The sequence below is a fragment of the Caloenas nicobarica genome, chromosome 2 (assembly GCF_036013445.1).
Source record: "Caloenas nicobarica isolate bCalNic1 chromosome 2, bCalNic1.hap1, whole genome shotgun sequence".
NCBI classification, from domain to species: Eukaryota; Metazoa; Chordata; class Aves; order Columbiformes; family Columbidae; genus Caloenas; species Caloenas nicobarica.
In genome coordinates this window covers 54,618,153-54,638,642 of record NC_088246.1, presented here as the reverse complement: position 1 = coordinate 54,638,642, position 20,490 = coordinate 54,618,153, and the positions used below count along the sequence as shown (strand labels likewise).

At 36.7% G+C, this 20,490-nt stretch overlaps 1 protein-coding gene across 3 annotated transcripts in view; it reads left to right on the top strand.

The window, feature by feature from the left end:
* The window catches only part of GOLGA4 (golgin A4), a 213,595-nt gene extending 194,012 nt beyond the window's left edge, over window positions 1–19,583 (top strand). For all 3 annotated transcript variants that reach the window (XM_065627491.1, XM_065627490.1, XM_065627488.1), the window contains 9 exons: window positions 250–371; window positions 1,118–1,248; window positions 2,740–2,853; window positions 6,224–6,244; window positions 6,417–6,485; window positions 7,093–7,168; window positions 9,298–9,401; window positions 14,454–14,540; window positions 18,839–19,583. In XM_065627491.1, coding sequence (XP_065483563.1) covers window positions 250–371; window positions 1,118–1,248; window positions 2,740–2,853; window positions 6,224–6,244; window positions 6,417–6,485; window positions 7,093–7,168; window positions 9,298–9,401; window positions 14,454–14,540; window positions 18,839–18,859 — 745 coding nt within the window. In that variant the 3' untranslated portion in view covers window positions 18,860–19,583. The remainder of the gene's footprint in view (window positions 1–249; window positions 372–1,117; window positions 1,249–2,739; window positions 2,854–6,223; window positions 6,245–6,416; window positions 6,486–7,092; window positions 7,169–9,297; window positions 9,402–14,453; window positions 14,541–18,838) is intronic.
* The last annotated feature ends 907 nt before the right edge of the window (window positions 19,584–20,490 follow it).

The following is a 20,490-nucleotide window of genomic DNA, read 5'->3' as shown; positions in this document are numbered from 1 at the left end:
AACTCTATATCTTTTGGAAGGGTTCAATTCTGGGGTGTTTTTTAAATGAAACACTATGCCTTCCAGGTGGATTCAATAGGAGGGGAACAAAAACCCTCCACGAATCCCACAGAATTCATATAACTTAAAACCATCCCATTCTAAAATAGTTTTGGAGGCATTCCCAGCTCTCCTACCTTGCTAAACTGTTCTCGCACTCTCTTTAAACATTTTATTTCCTCGCTGTATTTTTTTGACGTTTCTGTACAGATGTGAACAAGAAGACATTGAGTTAAAGCACAACTCCGCCTTAAAGCAGTTAATGAGAGAGTTCAATACGCAGCTGGCTCAAAAAGAAAGAGAATTGGAAACAGCAGTAAAAGAGACAATCAGTAAGTGAAATATTAATATAACTTTAATCAGTAAAATAGCCAGAAACCAAACCTTCAGCTGTTTTGGGGAAAGCACATTGGTGAGTTTTCATTATAATACTCCTTTGACTTCAGCAGTTCAAACCTTTAGTGCTCCGTTATGGAATATATGACACTGAAGGATGCCTTTTAGAGAAACTTAGATCTATCTGGGCATCAGGACTGCATCTTCTTAGCTGTGTCTTGCGGACTTCTTTCACTGTAATGACCAACAGGTACCAACTGGATATGACGTCTGATTGCTGTACTGTGTGGTTACAACTAGGGTACAGCACGTTTCAACTTCTCTGTCCATCTTTTGCCCCCATAGTGTAAACTGGAGGTTGGAAAAGTGGGCAGGAACTATCTTTTGACTCCACAGTTACTGGAAGTACACCTACAAGTGATGAATTTCTGAAGATTTGCAGATGTTTCAATCACTTCTCTAGATAGAGTAGGAGACAGAATTAGTTGATAAATATTGGTTGAGATCTTAACTTTTAGAGAAAATTTCCAGCATCATGTAGAGAAAAATTGCTCCGGATACCAAACTACAGACAACAAACTTCATAATTGTCACTGACAGTGTGGAAAAATGAATGTTCTTGGCAAGTTTTCCTTCTAGATGCCTTCCAAAGTTGTCTTTAAGCTTTCTTTAATACTGTTGTGACATAATTTAGCAAAATAAATATGTTCTCTTTTTTTATATCACCTGACTTTTTTTACAGGTAAAGCCCAGGAGGTAGAAACTGAATTGATAGAAAATCATCACATAGAGACAACACAGTTGCATAAAAAAATTGCTGAAAAAGATGATGATCTAAAAAGAACTGTGAAAAAATATGAAGAAATCCTTGAGGTATCTTCCTGAAAAGTGATATGACTACATACATTTCTAAATAACTCTTCCCCTTTTTTCATTGCACAGCTAGGCAGAGAACGAGTTCTTTCTAGTAAGGGTCTTACTGCTTGAATTACACTTGATATATGTGGTGACTTAGCTTGCAATTAAAATGTTTGTGTTTGTGTTTTATGAACGTGAGAGAACACCAAAAATTAAGCCTGAGCTCTTATCAGTCAATAAAAATTATACAGTTAGGTCCTTCTATCCTTTAGCAGTTTGTCTTCCAGATTGAAATGAGGAAAGTGAGGGAGGTAAATTTAAGCTTTACTAGAGTAGTGGTGGTGTATTGTTGAGTTTGTTTGGTTTTGTATCATAGGTCTATAAAATCTGCATTTCTGGAGGATTTATATTTCTCTTACCTGAATGTGCAGTGCGTTGCCATTCAGGTCCTTACTCTACAGGCCCAAATGGGTCTGTAATTTGAAGTCATAAATGTAATTCCTCTCTGTTTTCTGATGTGTTCAATCTGTACATATGTCTGAAACATACACACTGTACTCAATGTATGATCTCGAAGGTTTAGCCTAATTTGACTTCTGTGCACCTGGAGGACATGAACACTGTTACTTTTTGCATCTCATTAAGGATAGCAGTGACAGTTGCCTTGAACTGCAATAAGCTGTAGTTCGATATTTTACATTTCAGAGGACAAGTGGGATTCCCTGCCCATGGCAGGGGAGTTGGAACTAGATGATCTTTAAGGTCCCTTCCAACCAAAACCATTTTATGATTCTGTTATTCTCACTGCTGCTCCTTTCCTCCATGCCTTTTAGCGCCCCTTAAGCCCTTGTGAAGAGGAAGTCGTTGTTTCTGAGAATGTGCTTCAAACTGCTTTAGGAACATCTTTGTGAGAGTGACTGAGGAAAGGATTTAAGTCCTTGTCACTTCCAGAGTATAGGAAGTAACTCTGTATCCTAACGTGTCCCTTTCATGAAGGTCATCTGAGCAGGGACAATCTCTGCAGTCATACTGGATTATACGTAAATGCTGGTTTAGTGCCAGGTAGTAATAGCTCCTTTTTTTTTGAAAAACTAACTGTAATCCTAACTATGTAATCTATATTGTTGAAGGCCTGCAAAATCTTGTGAAGCTCGTGTCTTTGTCTCTTGCTCTCTTCTGTAGTCCTGTAGTATAACTAGCCTTTATATTGAATTTCACAGAATCACAGAATGTTAGGGATTGGAAGGGACCTCGAAAGATCATCCAGTCCAATCCCCCCGCCGGAGCAGGAACACCCAGATGAGGTTACACAGGAAGGTGTCCAGGCGGGTTTTGAATGTCTGCAGAGAAGGAGACTCCACAACCCCCCTGGGCAGCCTGTTCCAGTGTTCAAGCATATTCTTTCTGTATATAGCATAGCTCTTTTGTTGATTGCTTACTGTTCACTGTAGTGAAGTTTTGAGTGGTTAGATGATTGTGTAAGTAACTTTTTCCTGTATTTTGAAGGCTCGTGAAGAAGAAATGACAGCAAAAGTTCACGAGTTGCAGACACAGCTAGAAGACTTGCAAAAGGAATACAAACAAAGGATGGCAGAAGAGGAACGTTGGCACAATGAAAAGGTGAGCTAGAGCTAACGTTTATTTTGATATCTTTAGGTGTGAAATGCTAAGCCTTCATAAAGTGTTGTGGTTTGCTCTTAGTTGGATTTTATTTATATATCTGGCCTTCACTTTCCCATAGAGTTTCTGTTCTCTTACATGTTACCTTCAAAAGTGAATGTCTTTAGAATCTGCAGTATTTGGTACTACCTTTTTAAATGGTATGTTAAAAGGTCCAGTTCTGTTGTGATTATTGTGGTGGGGTGTTTCCCCCTCTATGTATGTTCTTTATGTTGATTTTACTGGAAGCCCTTTAGAAGGAAAGGAAGTCATATTGGATCATTTTTAGTGTGTTCTTTTTTTTTTTAAATTTGAATTCCAAAGGCTCTGAAACAGTACCTTGAATACATCAATTATGGACTGAGAGGTCTTCATTAAAAGAAGATTGAGTGCATGCTTTTCTCTTTCTGAGGCCACATTTTAGTTTGAGGAATTCTTTGATGAAAAAATATTACTAGTTATTAAACTGAGAGAGGAAGAGTATATCAGGTGTTGAGTCATTAGTGAGAATTCATATTAACCTTGTTTTAAAATTTTTCATTTTGAGAACAGGCAGCAATGGGGATACTAAATATATTTATTTGACACTACGAACTTAGAGTACAAATTACCTCACTATCCTAATGTTTGTCCCGTCTACCTTGCACTTGCTTACAACACCCTTTACATTACTTTTAGTAACTATTCCATTACGTGAGTGTTGTTTCCATAACAGGAGAACCAGAAGTATTTGTATCAGACTGCCTTGTATTCTTAATCAGCCCTTGTCCACCCACTGAAATTAATCTTTAATAATCTTATTATCTGGAGGAAGATTCCTTAAGAAACCCTACAACATGATTCTGAAAAGTATGAAGAGTACTTTATCTTTAGGACTTCTGTGTTAACTGTTTCCCTACTTACTTTGTTATAGAAGTCTGCTATAAATACAGGCAGTCATTTAGTGTCTTATTATGCATGCATCTTCAGGATTACATATTGACTGATAGGACATGAAAGTTTTTTTAATCAAATCTATATACCAGCAGTGGTATTTAATTGCACAGATTTGCAATGATAGCATAGAGCTGTAAAATATTTGAATATTGCAAGTATTACATCTCAGTGTAAAGATTAATCTACTTAAAATAAAGAGCTAATTTAGCCTGTCTTTGGAATCTTGTCCACAGTTTTCTACTCCTTGGAGTTTCCATGGCATACTTTGGAGAAACTCAAAGGAGTTTTTCCATCTCTGGCTGGTACAAACCAGTTGAGAGAACTCCATTGCTGGTAAATAGCTTTGTTTTAAAGGAGAAGTGATGTCTCACTTGGAGGGGAGGAAAACCAGGTTGCGTGTTAGTGTATGTACCTAAGTACAGTTAAAACATCCAGGTTCAAAGTGCTTGCAGAATAAGGCTGGGATTTTTTGGTGAGTGTAAGGCAGTTAAATATCCACGATTTCACTGGCATACAGACATCAGTCTTTCTTGAGTAATTTTGAGAATTCCAAGTAAATTCAAATTTAACAAATCATGCACAAGCTTTCTTTTGCATAGCTCTGATTTATCTGAATGTGGATTTCATATTTCATGCTATTCACAATGGTGACTTCATCTCAAAACAACTTAACTATTCTAATAGTCAGATTACGCTATTAAATGTGCAGATAGTTCCTAGTAGGTCTCCTGGTCCAGTCAAACCTCATGTATTTAGAGTGCTGTAAGTGGGCTTCCAGTTCCTGTGTTATCAGCATTTCAGAATTGGATTCTCACTGTGACAGATTCTGTTCTGGGGTCAGGAGGTCGTTTTCTTTTCCCCTCCTTAGAAGTTAAGATCTGTTCTTCTTCTTGAGTCTTACCTATCTTAATTTGTCCATTGCCTGTCTTCAGTATGTCTGTAGGAAACCAATTTTGCTGTTACCTGGCACAACAGCATATATTTGCAACTGATACAATAGCATGTATGTGCAGCATTACAGAGCTAGATGAGAAAATTGGACAGGCCCTGTGGACCTTGTCCACATATCTGAGCAGGAGTGTACAAATCCACATCTGGATTTTACATGTGCATTCAAATGAATTCTGTCATATTTGCTGTGGTATCTTTTGTCTCATCTTATTTTTTTTTATTTTGTTGCTTTGTAACTTTTTTTTTTCTCCTTCAGCAGTAGTAGTAAAACAGCTCAGAAGTCTTTCATTGACTGGAAGCAACTTTTTGAGGGCAATTGATACATTTGTTGTCTGAAGTTGGAGTGTTGGAGTCTTCCAATTCACAGAAATTTGTCTTATAAAACCTCCTGTCCTGCTTCTTGTCAGCCTAGGCCAAACATCAGGTAGACCGTATCCGCTTCAACAATGAAGCATAACTATACATTTGAACAATATTTGTCTGACTGATAAACAGTTGGCAAACACTAACATCCTTAAGTGTTAGTGTTCGATGTAAAAATATCAGAAATTCTCTCTTTTAATGAGAAAATAAATATCTGATCAGATGATTGAGATCTTCAGAAGCAAGAATTGCGCTTACAGGTTTAAGCTCCATAAAGAAATTGCTTTCACCTATATTCTGTTTGCAGAGTGTAGGAAAACCTACAGGTTTTATGAACCTACTGAGATGGGCAGTAGTTTTCAACAGAACTCCAAAGAGGCTCAGGATAAAAGAACTAGTATTTACCACCTCTGTGTTAAGGTTTAGGTTACCTTAAAAAAAAAATCACACACACATTATTTGATGTTAAAATGATTTTACCACCTTGAGCTATACCCATGACTACTAAAGCATTATTTTCCTTAGAATTGGAATATTAAAAGCTAGAAATTTGAGCTGAGAATTGTTTCCGTACTTCATAAACATTTTTGTCTTTGCAAGATACGGAGCTCATGAAGCTCTTAAGCTGAAGCCATTTTCAGGCAAATGTTCATGTTTCCAAATGCAACCTCAAGAAGGAAGGAAAAAGATACAATATTATGAAAGTATTAACAGTAGTTAGGGTTTTCTGGCATGTGCTTCGTACTTGTCCAATTATCATTCACCTCCAATATGCATCTTGTAAAGATTTGGAAACACAAGGTTCTTCAAGTTATATTCATTATAATTGTCTTAGAGATCAAATGAGAAATTTAAATACAAGGTTTATGTACTGTCAATACAAGTAAGTCAAACTGTATTTATGGGACTACTTATTTTTACATTTTTAATTTGGTTATTTCAATTTTTATCATCCTCAATTAAGATACTCTATCGGATCTAGGAGATTGATATTTCTTCTTTTTTTTTTACCTGTGTCCAGTGCTTGATATATTCAGTATTTTTCATATATTGTAATAGAATATTTTTGTTGTTTTTCTAGGTCACAGTAACAGAACTTCAGGTAAGTCTTATATTTTATTGATTTTGCTCTCTGGGTAATTCTGTTTCACAGCAGTTTGAAAACTGAAAGACTGCTAATAAGTTTGTGTTAAAAGGGAGAAAGAAGTTTATTGAAAAGGTAGCCATGAGGTATCCTTAGTTTCCTGATGATTTCCATGTGGCTGTTCTTTCAGGCACAGCTTGCACAGAAGACAACACTAGTCAATGATTCAAAACTGAAAGAGCAGGAGTTGAAAGAGCAGGTAAGGGCACTGTTTGAACGAGTTAAAAGTATTCTTGATACTGTTTGCAATATTGGACAGTTTGTTCTTTTCAAGTGATGATGTAGCACATCACACAGGTAGTATGGAAATAATATGCACCTAAAATGGTTTTGACTCAGACTTGCTCTCAGGCGATCTGTGCGCTTTTCCAAGTACTCCTCTATCCCCTGCAAATTAAAATACCATGTGCTTGAGATACAAGTTAGCACATTTGCACAGTGAAAAACAGAACAGTGGTCTTCATGAAATTATGGATCTCTTATTTTTCTAAACTGAATATTTCTGATATTAGGTACTATTTTTGTCATTTTTTACCTGTGCTTATGTGTATAAAATAGACACACACACACACATATATATATATCTCATTTGCTATAGATATCATTATGCGTATATACACATTAATCACCTTAGGTAGTTCCGGGACAATTTTTAATAACACAGTTTGTAATGTTCTTCTTCCTCAGAATGCAAATGTATTTTGCTTTCATAGAAGGTGATGATTTTTAGCTGAAAACTTGTCTCAGTTATGCTTATTTTAGCTGCCAGTGAACACCATTTGTCATTTTGACTGTTCTCTGTTTAGATTCATGTACTAGAAGACCGACTGAAAAATTATGAGAAGAATATGTATGTCACATCCGTTGGAACACCATATGGAGGTAAGTACACAGTTTTTATCACAAATAAATGTTTTGTTTGTTTGAAAGCTATGCTTTGGTTAAGACAATTTATGAAAATGTCAGTCTCTTTAAAATACTCATATAATGTTTTTATGACGTCTTACCCTTGTTTTATCCTGTCTAAGAGAACTGGTGTACGATTTCAGATGAGCAAACCACACGACATTTTGTTTGATGTTTGGTTTTATGTCATACAGTTAGAATAGCTCTGTATTAGAGTTCTTCAGCTTTCTGTATCCCCAGAGAGAGTGGTATAGGCAAGCAACACTAGAAAGTGGGTGACAAGGAATTATCCATTTGTCTTGGCTGGTTAAATATACATTTCATGACTCTTTAAAATTCTTAACTATAAAAACATTAGATTTTACAGACCTTTCTTGTGTTACATGTCTGGGCTTTTACCCTTCTTGTGATTAGAGTTCCCTTCCATGATACACTGCTCTGACATTTGATCACAGTAATATTACTTTTCTTGGTTTAATACGTGCTCTATTCATATCTTTTTAGAATACTCCATTAAAAAATAATTTTTGCACTGTGTTACTTCAGCCATGTCACTGTATTATTATTGTTGTTTTTAACCTCTTGTAGACCACCTCTTCGTAACAAGACCTCTTAGTCTCGAGGCCTTACTCCCCGTATTACTCTAATACCTAATAGGTATTTTTCCTCAGAATTTTTCTTCACTGTTGTCAGTGCAAAACCCAATTCCTATATTTACAGTTCGGTATTCCACTGCCTGTCATATTCAACAGTAGTGTTTTGTTTTACTTTGGACTCCTTGTTTGCTTGTATCCTCCATCTCCTGTCTTACGTGTTGTTTGGAAGGTATCTAAAGTTTATCTTTCTGTCTCGTGTTCTACAGTTATTCAGATTCCTTGACAACCTTGTAGGTAGCACAGATGAAAAATACTTCAGTGGAAAAAAAAATTAACATTTGCAATAATATTTCATTTTCCTTATATCTGTTCTTACCCTATTTTACCATGTTATCCTTCCACTCTTTTAAGATAAGGTATTTTATAAACAAATAAGAAAACTAGAAGTTGAGGACAGTCAGGACTAAGTACATTTGTTTCACAGAATCACAGAATGGTTGGGGTTGGAAGGGACCTCTGGAGATCATCTAGTCCAACCCACCTGCTAAAGCAGGTTCACCCAGAGCAGATCACACAGGAATGTGTCCAGGCAGGTTTTGAATATCTCCAGAGAAGGAGACTCCACAGCCTCTCTGGGCAGCCTGTTCCAGCGCTCTGGCACCCTCAAAGTAAAGAAGTTTCTTAAATATGAATGCAAACAAAGACTAAGCAGTTGAGCAGGGGCATGGATGGCCTATAGAAGGGGCAGGACAAAGGCTGAGAGGGCTACCATGACTTTCATGAAAGGAGAAAAAGACCTACTGAAGTGCAAGGAAAAATGTGGTACATAACACAAAACAGTTGAAGACTTCTTTCCAAGAAGAAAATCTCACCATAAACAGTGTAGTAGCGAATGTCACTTGATGTCCCTTGGTGCATTGATAAGGAATGGTGAGGAAATCTTGCCTGTTCCTTACATTTCTGCTGAGTTTACGCAGAGGAAACCAAAAACCCTTCAGTTGCCCCTCAGCCTCCATCTCTCCAAACTAGACAAACCCCGTATCCCGAGCCACTCCTCAGAGGACATGCCTTCCAGCCCCTTCACCAGCTTTGATGCCCTCCTTGGGACATGTTCAAGTATGTTAACATCGTTCTTAAATGGTGGGGCCCAGAACTGCACGCAATACTCAAGGTGAGGCCACTCCAGAGCTAAACGCAGGGCAATAATCGCCTCTTTTGACCAGCTGGTTATGGTGTATTTGATGCCCCCAGGATGGGGTTTGCCCTCTTGTCTGCCAGGGCACTCTCTGCTGACTCCTCTTGAGCCTCCTGGCGACCAGCACCCCCAGACCCCTTTCTGCAGGGCTGCTTTCCAGCCACTCCTCTCCCCATTTAGACTTGTGTTCAGCGTTGCTCCATCCCAGCTGCAGAATCCGGCATTTGCTCTTCTTCAATTTCATGCCGTTGGTGAAACTTAGATTCATATGAGTGACTGTCAGTATAAATTTTCTCTTGTTTTTGTTTACACAGATGGAAACCTTCACCATACTGACGTTTCCCTTTTTGGGGAGCCTACTGAGTTTGAATACTTGAGGAAGGTGCTCTTTGAATATATGATGGGTCGTGAGACAAAGGTATGGAAAGTTTTATATGGTGGCATGTGATTCAGGTTAGAATAGAGTTTAGCATCCTTGCTGTATAAATTTGAAGTACCATGTGTTTGTGATTCATTACGTGTTGTTTATTACTGACACCGGGATTCAACAGGTTTTCAGGTTTTTTTCCAAAGGGGCATGATCCCTACCTTAAAAATTTTGTTGGCATGCCAAGATGACTGACAGGGGAAAGGGACATTGTCATATCTCTCACCAGTGTACCTATGGAGACGAAAACATTTATAGGTAGGTATGGTTTTACTTGCAAATACCCTGTTGCCAGTCAAGCTTAATGAACTGTGAAAGCTGGTATGCACAATACTAGCAAAAGTGCTCTTTTGATATCACCTTGTTGCAAACATGGTAAGTAACAGTTGGGTTAAATAATAGTTTGTTAGTAGCTCTGAAATGGTGAAATATCTCTTTATTTGTTTCTTAAAAATGTTTTATAGGACTCCCAAATCTGTATGCCTTGTCTAGATAATGTTAATTTACTCTTAAAAGCAGTGAAAAACTGCACAGTAGGCAGCTTCTTGTATGCTACAAGCTTGTGCAATCATTCCTACATTGACATTTTACTAGCTTGCAACGGTAGTGATGCTTTAGAGATTGACCAGGTTCAAAAGAGGTATGTCATAACACAAACATTTTTCTTGGACAATAAATACTACGTGGATGAGTTGGGGTTTTTTTCTCCTTCCTGGAGCTCCTCCATTCTTTGTTGCACTGCTTTCAACTTGGACTACGCAGAGAGGTTTTATGCAGGTTTCTATGTAAATTATCTTGGTTCTCATTGTGCTCTGTACAGAATAAAACTTGGTCTGTGCAGGGCATCTTGTCCTTATGAGATTCTTCTTTCTTTCCCTTTTTATCCCATTTTTCACTTTGATGTTAATTCCTTTTTTATTAAAAATACAAATCCCTGACCCAGAAAACCTAGAATCACTAGTTAGCTTCTGTTCACAAGCCTGTGGCTCATTGGATGGCTCTGCTACTTTAATAAAAAACAACTGAAATCATTAAAGAATAATTTTATGATTTTGAATTGTGATGGATTTGGACAAGAGAAAATGCTAAAAAACATTGTCAGCGATGTTTCAATTTGAAAAAAGTTTTGAGGCAGGAGTAGATGGCTATTGCAAATAGCTGGCGGATGTTGCAAATTTACATTCCAGAAAATCTGGTTTGAAACCTCTTTTGTCACTCATTAAGGCTGTTTCTCACTGGTCTTCAAAACATTACTATGCGTGCCTCAAAACTTTGGATAAAAAATTGTGAGGGTTTTTTTCCTTTTTAACAGTGATGTACTAAAATTTGCTGCTGATTTCTTCAATAACAGCAACAACAATCACTGCTAAGGTAAATTGACTTTAGGTCTCTCTTCTGTCTTTCAATTGCTTTAATTAAAAGCTATATGAATAAATATAATAAATTTATGTATGTATGCACTTATATGTATAGATTTGTATGTTTGTATACATATATATTTGCTCTGGAGATTACATTTTATTTAACCAGAAGATGCCATTAGAACATTGCCTGCACACTGGCTCCTAAAAGCAGATGAATATTGGGACCAAAAAAAAAAAAAAAACCAGAAAAGAGAGACATCAGATTCCTGCAATAACTTGGGAAGGCATTGTTTAAAAGTTTGTATGATTGAAAGAGGAAATATATTTAAACAAACAACCAGCAGAAATTATTTTCAAAGCACTATAATTTTTAGCTTTGGCAAATTAGACGCAGATAGGTAAGGGAAAATGACAGAGTTCTTAAAAGTGAATGTGATTATATTCCTCTCTATTGGGTGTTCATACAAATTTGATTACCTCTCAGCAATTTTTAATCAAGGGTAAATGTTCTTATGTATTGCAAGAAGGGAAGATTTTCTGGTATTGTGTAGTTTGCTATTATTAACTGTTCAAGATTGTAGCTGTACTGGCATTTACTAATGGAAAATTAAAGTGGAATGAATGTTAGCATTTTTACTAATGTAAATACAAAGATACTTTGGTGTCTTCACTGGCTTCAAAAAGTGCTTTTAAGCTGATTTCATTTGCTGATTTCCTTTCAGCCATTAGATGTGTTGCTAGAAGACACTGAGCTTAGTGTCTGCTCTCATAGAGATAGTATTGTATAATCTTAAATTTACTGAACCGTGTCTCAAAAACTGGTTTCATCCTGCTGTGCTGGCTGGAGCACCATGAGCAATGACAATGTGATTGATAAAATCTTTTAAACAGAGTCTAAGTGTGTTAGTACAGTATTAACATGTGCTTCTTTCCCCAGCACAGTCCTCGAGTTAAGAGATCCGTATTGAGATTTGCCTCCATGGTACAGACATACCTTTCTCTCAGCTTTTGTTTTCCTGGACCAGACGAGGCAACTCTTTTTTCTGATTTTCCTTTGTAAGATCATTCTGGTGACCTTTCTCTGTCCAGAATCTCCTTTTACAGTAAAAATAAACATGCCATGTCTCAAAGGCAGTGGAATTGGTGATCTCTATGGACATTAATTCCTCTTTACTGAAAGGAGTTCTGAGGGAATCTGTGTAAACTATCTAGGATGGGTTGCCATTTATGCAGCCTCTTAATGATCCTGGAATCATATTACGTAGACATTAATGAATGCATCAGTTGTGTTACAGTGCTGGAGACATAAGAGAAATGTTGAGGGTTGATAGTGGCTCAGTATCCAAGAGTCAGGAATTATCGTCATAATATGGGACCTGTAAGCTATCACATTCTCTGTAAACTGCACAAGTCTTTGCTGGGGGATTTAACTGTCTTGCCCTGCAGAGAAACTTTATTTTTGCCTCTTCTTTGGCACAATATCTGAAACGAGATTGCCAGCTTTTTCCGAGCATACACCTTGTTCGGACTATCTGAATCTGGAAGTACATGGCATACACCACTAGGTCAAATTAAATAATATTTTCTATAGACACGTGAATAGTTGCACTGTCCAGCTGTACTGCACACTAAATCTTAAGTCTTGCAGAAATCCTATATGCTCTACTTGTAAGTTCATTATGTTCTTTGGAGTCTGTTCTGAGGCCAGGAAAGTCAGTCTTAGGTTGTATGTATAGTAAATGTGTGTGGTGATATCAGCTAGGTGCATGGAAGAATGTAATGGAATATACATCTGTGTTGGAGATGGTACATTTATGCAGATCTTTATCTGGCACCTCGACATGCTCTTGTGCACTGCAGAAAAACAAGGGATATTTCTGTAAAATTTGGATTTTAAAGGTTCTGCCTTTGACCAGCAGCTCTTGAATTACAGAGAGGACTGATTGGTATCATTGTAAAAGTATTATTTTCAGAGATGACATCTCTGAATATATCAACCTCATAGAAAGAAATGGGAATGCAAACTATCATCTCTTACAGCAGGACTAACTATTATGTTTGGGAAAGCTCAGGGTCTTTCTATAGGTAGAAATAGAGATGCACACATGGGAACGTGTATGTGTACTCACACACTTAATGAGTTATTAGGGGTTTTTAATAGTAGAATAGACTGTTAGAGAGGCCTGTGTTGAACATACTATCCTAAGATCTGCAGTCTTTGTTTATTAACTATGCAACTCTGAATAGTGTTGAGTAATTCTGCTTAAAAAAAAATCTCCCTAGTGGCCTCAAAAACTTGGAGAAGAGTCATTTGCTAGTGATAAATTACAAAATGGTCATTTTCAGGAAAGAAGGTTTCAGATAGCCCCTATTTAGGTTGGCACATAAGTATCCATACTTTCTTGGAGTATTTGCAGCGTCTGTAGATTTTTCTTTAACACTTGCATACCATCGTGTCCTGTAGAAAATGGTTAAGAGCAGGCTTTCTTCATAGCTCTGTTACAAACAGTTTGAACAGAGTGTAAACTCAATGCTTTCTAATCTTTCAGTCCTGAATTATTGCAATGAGGATTCTGGCAAGAGAAATTAGGAAAGTGTGATGTTAGTTTGTGGCGCTGAGCACATTCCTTTGTGTATCTGGGAACTGCAGTAGAGGCACTTCTTAATGACGGGAACTATTAATATGTTAAAATTAAGTTTTTTGAGCTGAAAGGGTTCAACAGGGCTTGGGTTTTTGTTTGTTTGTTTTTCATTTTTATCCCTATTTAAGTTATATACTGAAAGAATTGTTGCAAATTAAAGCTTTACCTCTCACTTTTAGCTGCAGTCATTTTGGTCCTGCAGCTGCTTTGTTGCTGCAGCCTCCCTCTTCATTCCACATGTGAGACTGGTAATAAACAGTGGATATTGAGACCAGCAATCTTATCTCATCCACATTCTTTTAAGAGCAGCAGTTCCTGGGTTTGTAGCAATCACCTTCTGTTTTAGCTGCACTGCAGCTCTTACTTCAACCTTTATTGTAAAAGTCACCTGAACCTTGTTTTGTGCCTTTTGGAGATTTTTCTTTGCACTCATCTGTTTATAAAATGGAAATAATCATTGCCTGTTTTACACAAAGCTTTTGATATTCTTACATTCTTCCATCTGAGGAGGTCTAAATGATCTGCTGCTTAAATGTGGGGTTACTATATATCCGCTAAAAATATTTACACAACTGGAGTTGCACATCTGACATTGGATCTGCTTTCTCAATGTTTCATTTCTTTACAAAATACTTGGATGATGTGAATATAGTTGAACCTATAAGGACTCTCTCAAGTGCCATGTGCTTGAAATGTGCTTTTCAGAAAGGCCGTCCTAAGATCAAATGTGCTAGGAGCAGTATTTGTAACAGTATACTGGCTTATTAATGGACTTGAAGTATTTGAGCAGATACCATAGAGCTTATATGGTATTACAATAGCTGCAGTTTGTGACAGTGTGAAATGAAGACTCTTAATGATGTTCGTATAAATCACGTAACATGCGTATATGATGATATCGTACTGGTTTTGCTGTATTTTCCATTGAGATTACTAAAATAGTATCCTATAGTATTCTTAAGTGAAATGCTTTTCAAAATATTACAAAGCATTTTAGTGCATATGAAATTACTTATAGGTGGCATATTTCTTTTTAGACAATGGCCAAGGTTATAACAACAGTGCTGAAGTTCCCAGCAGATCAGACTCAGAAGATACTGGAACGAGAAGATGCTCGACCATTGGTAAGTTATATAAGTAAATCAAGGTTATGCAAGAGATTATGTTGCAAGAATAAGGAATTAGAAACTTTCTTTTAAGTCGTCTTTTTCCCTGTGTGTGTATTCAAGGCAGCTCCTTTTCTCTCTCCTTCCTCCTCCTTCAGTGGAATGTCACATTCCAGATGTAGATTTGAGGAGTGAGAAAAAAAAGCGAGCATATTTTCTTAGCTAGTATTTCTCATAATCAGTTAAGCCATATTTCTGATAACTATGGGTACAACAGAACAAAGCTAGTTCACTCATCACTACTATTCCTCAGATGAATTTTCTGATCAAAAAAGTAATCTGACAGAAAAAAAAAGTGTTTCTTTAAATTCAGAAGTTTCTGTGGAGTCATACCAGTTTTCATGAAAAATATGAGAGATATTTCAGCCTTGGGATAAAATTTCTGGCAAAAACAATAGCCATTTTGCTTGTAGAATAGAAAACTGATTAGCTCAGTCACCTGGGATGTGTGTGTTTGAAGTGAGATATGTAGATTTAGGTCATTCTTAACTTAAGTGAGTATCCTAACAAGACTTTTAAAACACAATTTTAAGAAAAGGGTCTTCTCTCCACTTCCCCCCCCCGAGTTTAAATACACTTCTTAGTATGTGACAATTACTTGGTATTTACGAGCTGGTCTGTTTACCAGAAAGATGAATTTGAGTTTGAGAAGCAGACCCAGAAAAGAAGAATATATGAGTATAAACATTTGTTTAGTATTACTGTTACTATTTTATGTATTAGAGCTATTTCTTACTAAGACGAAAACTGCAGTAATAGTTTTCTCTGCATTGTATCTGGAGCCAACACAATGATCCCTCTCTTTGTGGGTCAGCTTAGTAAAACACTTAGGCATTGAAGTGAAAGGAAGAATTGCATTCTCTTTCTCTTACTGGCCTACGTATATATTTATTTAACACCAGCAGAAACAGAATAAGATAAAATTTTAAACATTTTTACATTTTAGTTGAAGTAATTACATTAAAGACCTGTTGATCTGTTGAAACAAAATTTTAAAAAAATATAAACTCTAGCATTTCATTTGCTTGAAGTATCAAATAGGAGGGAAGTGTTTATATTTTAGCAATTTCCTGTACATTTAGTAGGTTTGGGAGTGTCTTGGACCTTTGTTTGCGGTCCCTTCAGCTTTTTGATACTTGAAACCTGGTCTCCTTAAAACAGACATTCACAACTTCTGTTACAAAATAAAACTTTAACTTGAATTCATACAACACATTTTGGTTCTTGGTATTAAATTTGGCTAGAAAATTTTAGCTACTGAGGTTTTTTACAGGCTGCAAGTGCTTTGATTGTTAAGGATATTGTAATTTAAAGAGCTTCATGTCCTGATCAAAATCTTCTTGGGTTTCACGTAGCAGTCCCTGCTTGGCTCAGATCTAACCTATGAATTTTCTCCTTTCGAAATCCTCCAAGGGATTAAATGAGATGTCTAATGGAAACTCAAATATTAGGACATATTAGGCATATTATGGAGGATGTATTAATTTGTTTTTTCACTTTCAAAGTTACTGAGTTTGTTTACTGAAGCACAAATCAATATTTCTGGCTAGTCTTCTGTAATTGTGTTAGAACTGAAAAGTTGGAGGAGTCTCCATAAGTTATTCTGTCAAGAAATATGCTAATGTTTTTGGGTTTTGTCTGTTGATGTTTACTAACATGACATTAGTACTTCTCCACACTTACTATTGGAGTGATGCTGATGTTTTAAAACATCCAGTATTTTGATCTGAGCAATAAAGTCCTGAACTACAACATAAATGTGCCTTTGTAACATAAAGCTTGGTTGTTTCCCTATTTTCGTTTATGGCCAAAACATCTGTAACTAATGTTAATGTGTAAATTGTTAATTAACTCTGCTACTGGAAAAGAATAAGTGTGTGTAGTACTAAGTATCTGTGAGTAATTATTTACTCTCTTAGTGGACATATATTTAACAGGTTTCGGAAAACTTTTGACAAAATCCTAGGTCCATAAATACGTGCCAGATCAATGTATCTCCTTCACTAATCTAGATTTTACTACATAGTTGTTGTGATCTAACTGTAGCAATCTCATCTGTAAGCAGTAGATGTCCACAGAGTTCTCATCTACACTATTAACAAAGTAGTCCAATAAGCTGTTTTCTTCCTGGCTTTGTAGTTTGCCTCACCTCGCAGTGGTATCTTCTGAATATCCCATCAGTCTGTGCTTAGTTAGCATGTGGGTGAGTGAAGCCTAATACATACTTGTTTTATTGAAAGATGAAATCTATGGATTAATCATTCCTCTGGTTTTTGTTGTGTTTTTTTTCTTGCCTGCTTTTGTTCCTTTAAAAAAGTAATTTTTTTGTTCTATATGTGTATGATAAACTTTTTTTCTACTTGTAACCGTGTTTTGCTTTACAAAGCCAAGTTTCAAAATGGTAAATATTGATTCAAAACCAATCTTTTTGAGTTATAAGCGTAACTTGAATTGTTGATTGAGCTACGGAAATCTCAGTTGTAGAAAAAAATAAATCCGATTTTAAATCAATCAATATGTAATATTAAATTTTATTGCACTTGGCTTTGTTTTGTCTTTATTCACTTTCTAAGCTCCCTTTTTGAATAGGCAAGTAACTGAGGTGTATGGGAGACATACACCATACTGCTTGAAATGAATTATTACATCTTATCAATATGAAAATGGATTCTGTTAAAAACATTCATGATACGTTCTCTGTGGAGGAATTAGAATATGGTTGCATTTAAACAGCAGTAGCTTTCTGAATCAGAGCTTTGGCTTGGTACCAAGAGAAGCTAGAGCAGAGAGATTAGGGAGAACAATTTGAGGAGCTTTATGCTCTCAGTTTATTGGGCCTTTTTTCAGGTTTTGTTAAGCTACTTTCATTATGAATCTGTGACACTAATTGTAGTGTTACAGAAAAGCAACAGCTGATTTGGGCCTAGAGGTGCAGGTTGCATCAGACTAGCCAAGCTAAAGAAACAGCACACAAGCAATAACGGTTGAGAGAGGAGAAGGATATGGAAGTTCACAGGTAAAACCTTCTGCACTGCCTGATAAGATTATCATTTGAGTTGTTAGTGGTGTATGATATTTATTGAGCTCTTCAGATGAATTCTATAGGAAACGGTCAGCCAAACTTTCCTCTTCCTCCTTTGCACAGTTGCCGGGAATTGGTTCGGTGCAGGTGAAGCAATCACTACCAGTGGGCTGAAATGCAGCCGTTGTCCTGCACCACCGCGGGAGCAAAATGAGCTAACTTGGGCTGTTTCCATTGCCAGTTATCACAGTGCAGCTGACAGGCGATCTTCCTTTGCTTGCAGTCATCCAAATACAGCCTTCAGTACAAAATCTGTTTCAAAGGAAAAAAATCTATCCATCTTAGCAGTCATGGGTTCTACTTTATTTTGGGTTCCTTTAAGCCTTCGAATGTGGTAGCGGATGCACTTTATTGCACTTAAAACACAACAGAGTTTGGACTGTTTGCCTCTCAGCCTTGATCACGTCTTGACAGAATCAGCAACTCTGAAAATAATTGAATTTTTGGGAGTGGTAGGACAAAGCTGTTTACAACACTATTGCAGGAAGCATGTTTGAAACTGAAATTATTGTCGTGCTGTCTGTGATGCCGGTGTCAAAAATGCAGGCGTTTGCAGCCACATTTGAAGCATGTTGCAGAAGGGCGTGATTTTCACCTTGATGTCAGCGATTACCTGTTATACTTTTGTAACTTAAGCAAATGTGTATGGAAACTGTTCAAACCTCATTTTTGGATTGTAGTTTTTTATTTTATCTCAAGTATTTTTGTGACTTCTGTCAATAGATAGCCAGCAAATGGCATAATATTCTTGCTGATGATGCTGACTTCATTGTGAAAGCAATAAATATTTTCTTGGTAGAGGAGGCTTTTTCCTAGCCCCAAAATTTTACTTCATCATTTCAGTTTGGATGATAGGCCTTATGCAGAGAATACAACATTGTTTTTTGTTGGATTAAGATGCAAAGGTGTGGTAGACTATCTTATTTCCAGTGAGTCTCCTGACCGTATTCCTACAGGTTATTTTCATTTTCACCAGTTTCTCAACTGTTTTGCAGATACTGCAATGGAATTACTTGCTCAAAATCAGTTAATAATTTGGCAAATTGACTTACTTGAAATTCTTCCATCTCCTATTCTGATTAATAAGCAATAATGTCTTTATTATTTTAATATTAAGTCCTTCTAAGTTTCTCTGAATAATGTGACATTTGTTCATTTCATTTCATTCTTCTAGTCATGGCTACGACCATCTTGAAGAACTTGTGATGAGAATGTCTCATAACACTGCTGCTTAGAAATATGTTCATATCTCTGTTGTTGTCCCTTGGAAGGGACATGAAGAAAAGCTATTATTCAAGGTCACAAATGGAACAGCAAGAACCAAAACTCAGCACCACCTTTGGACCATGAATATAGTTAAAACTGCCTTGACAAGAAGCGCTAATCAGGGGTTATCCGGTGATGAGTCTTTTTTCTCTTCTATTGAACACTGTCTTCTATTTTGGGTTAAAGGTTATTTTTTTAAAGGAGAGAAAAGACTTTATCCTAGGAAGGAATTGCCCACTACTGTATCTCCATACAGGCTTTACTGGGTGTTTTTTAAGAGTTGAAATAAATGGTTTGTTTCTTCTATTTATTTTTTTATTTCTGAATGAATTGTGCAATACACTTTTGGATGGGTAGCAGTTGAGGTGATTTTCCTGATGAACTAGGCACTCTTGATGACTACTCTCTCCCAATTTAATCTTATGATTATTTGCTAAAGGTCACTTCTATATGCTTTTGCCTACAATAAATCCAGATTGCAGTACCTCATTTGTTTACTCCTAGCTTTTGTACTTATATTTTCTGGAGAAAAAGTACGTTACTGTAAATTGTAAATAGTTAATACATAACAGTATCATATGCTGATCTGTGACTGTTGACAGCACTAATCTGACAAGAGCTGAGATGAAATAAAGTTTATTTACTGTATCATTTTGGAACTTCTTTGGTATGATTTTTCTTCTGAAAGGATCCACCAGTTTTGTTCTTATTCCTGTTCGAGACATCCTTAGCTGAGACATTTCCAGGCTGAAATTCCTTTCGTAAGAAGAGCTATTCAAGTACATTGAGCTGTAAAAAGTCAGTGGAGACCTTCACATTTTGAAGGGATCACACCCTGTGAAACAGAACCATGGTGAGCTGAGATGCTGGCGTGAGAATATAGCAAGTAGGGAAGTTTGCTTTGTAGAAGTTTTAAATTATGTATTTTTGTTCTTTTAAATAATGGTCATTTGGGCATGTTAAGTTGTGATCCTCTGAAGTGGTATGCAAGTATGGATAAATTTAACTTGTTCTCCAGCTACTTTCATACTTGTGATATCAGTAACCATCACCTGTATTGTGTATGCTAGTTTGCCAAGATGGTTCGAAGTGATCAGTCCTCAATGAATATAATTTTTAACCTCAATGAACATAATTTAACCTTAAAGAATATAATTTTTAACCTCAGTGAATAGAATTTTTAACCTCTGGGTGCTCTCCTGTTAGCCAAGGAGAACAGTGGGTCCTCCTGACTGCAGAAACAGGTTCGACTGGTGTGTGTGATCCAAACTGACAGGTTTGATGTGTTGTCCTGCTCCAGCTGTCATGTCCAGGGGCACTACCCAAAGTTTTGTATTTGTGTACCCACATTTTGTATTTCTCATACTGCTTTCTAGCTAATCTCAGCTTTATATGGTATTAGAGTTGTGATTATCTTGGCATTTCAAGACTCTGCATCCCCAATATTCACCTCTGATTATCTATGAAGTTCAGCCTTTTCTCACATAACTCCCCCATAACCACCTGGGATATCCAGCCATTCTACGCAACACTGCCCCTTTTTGTCAGCTTCTTGGAGTG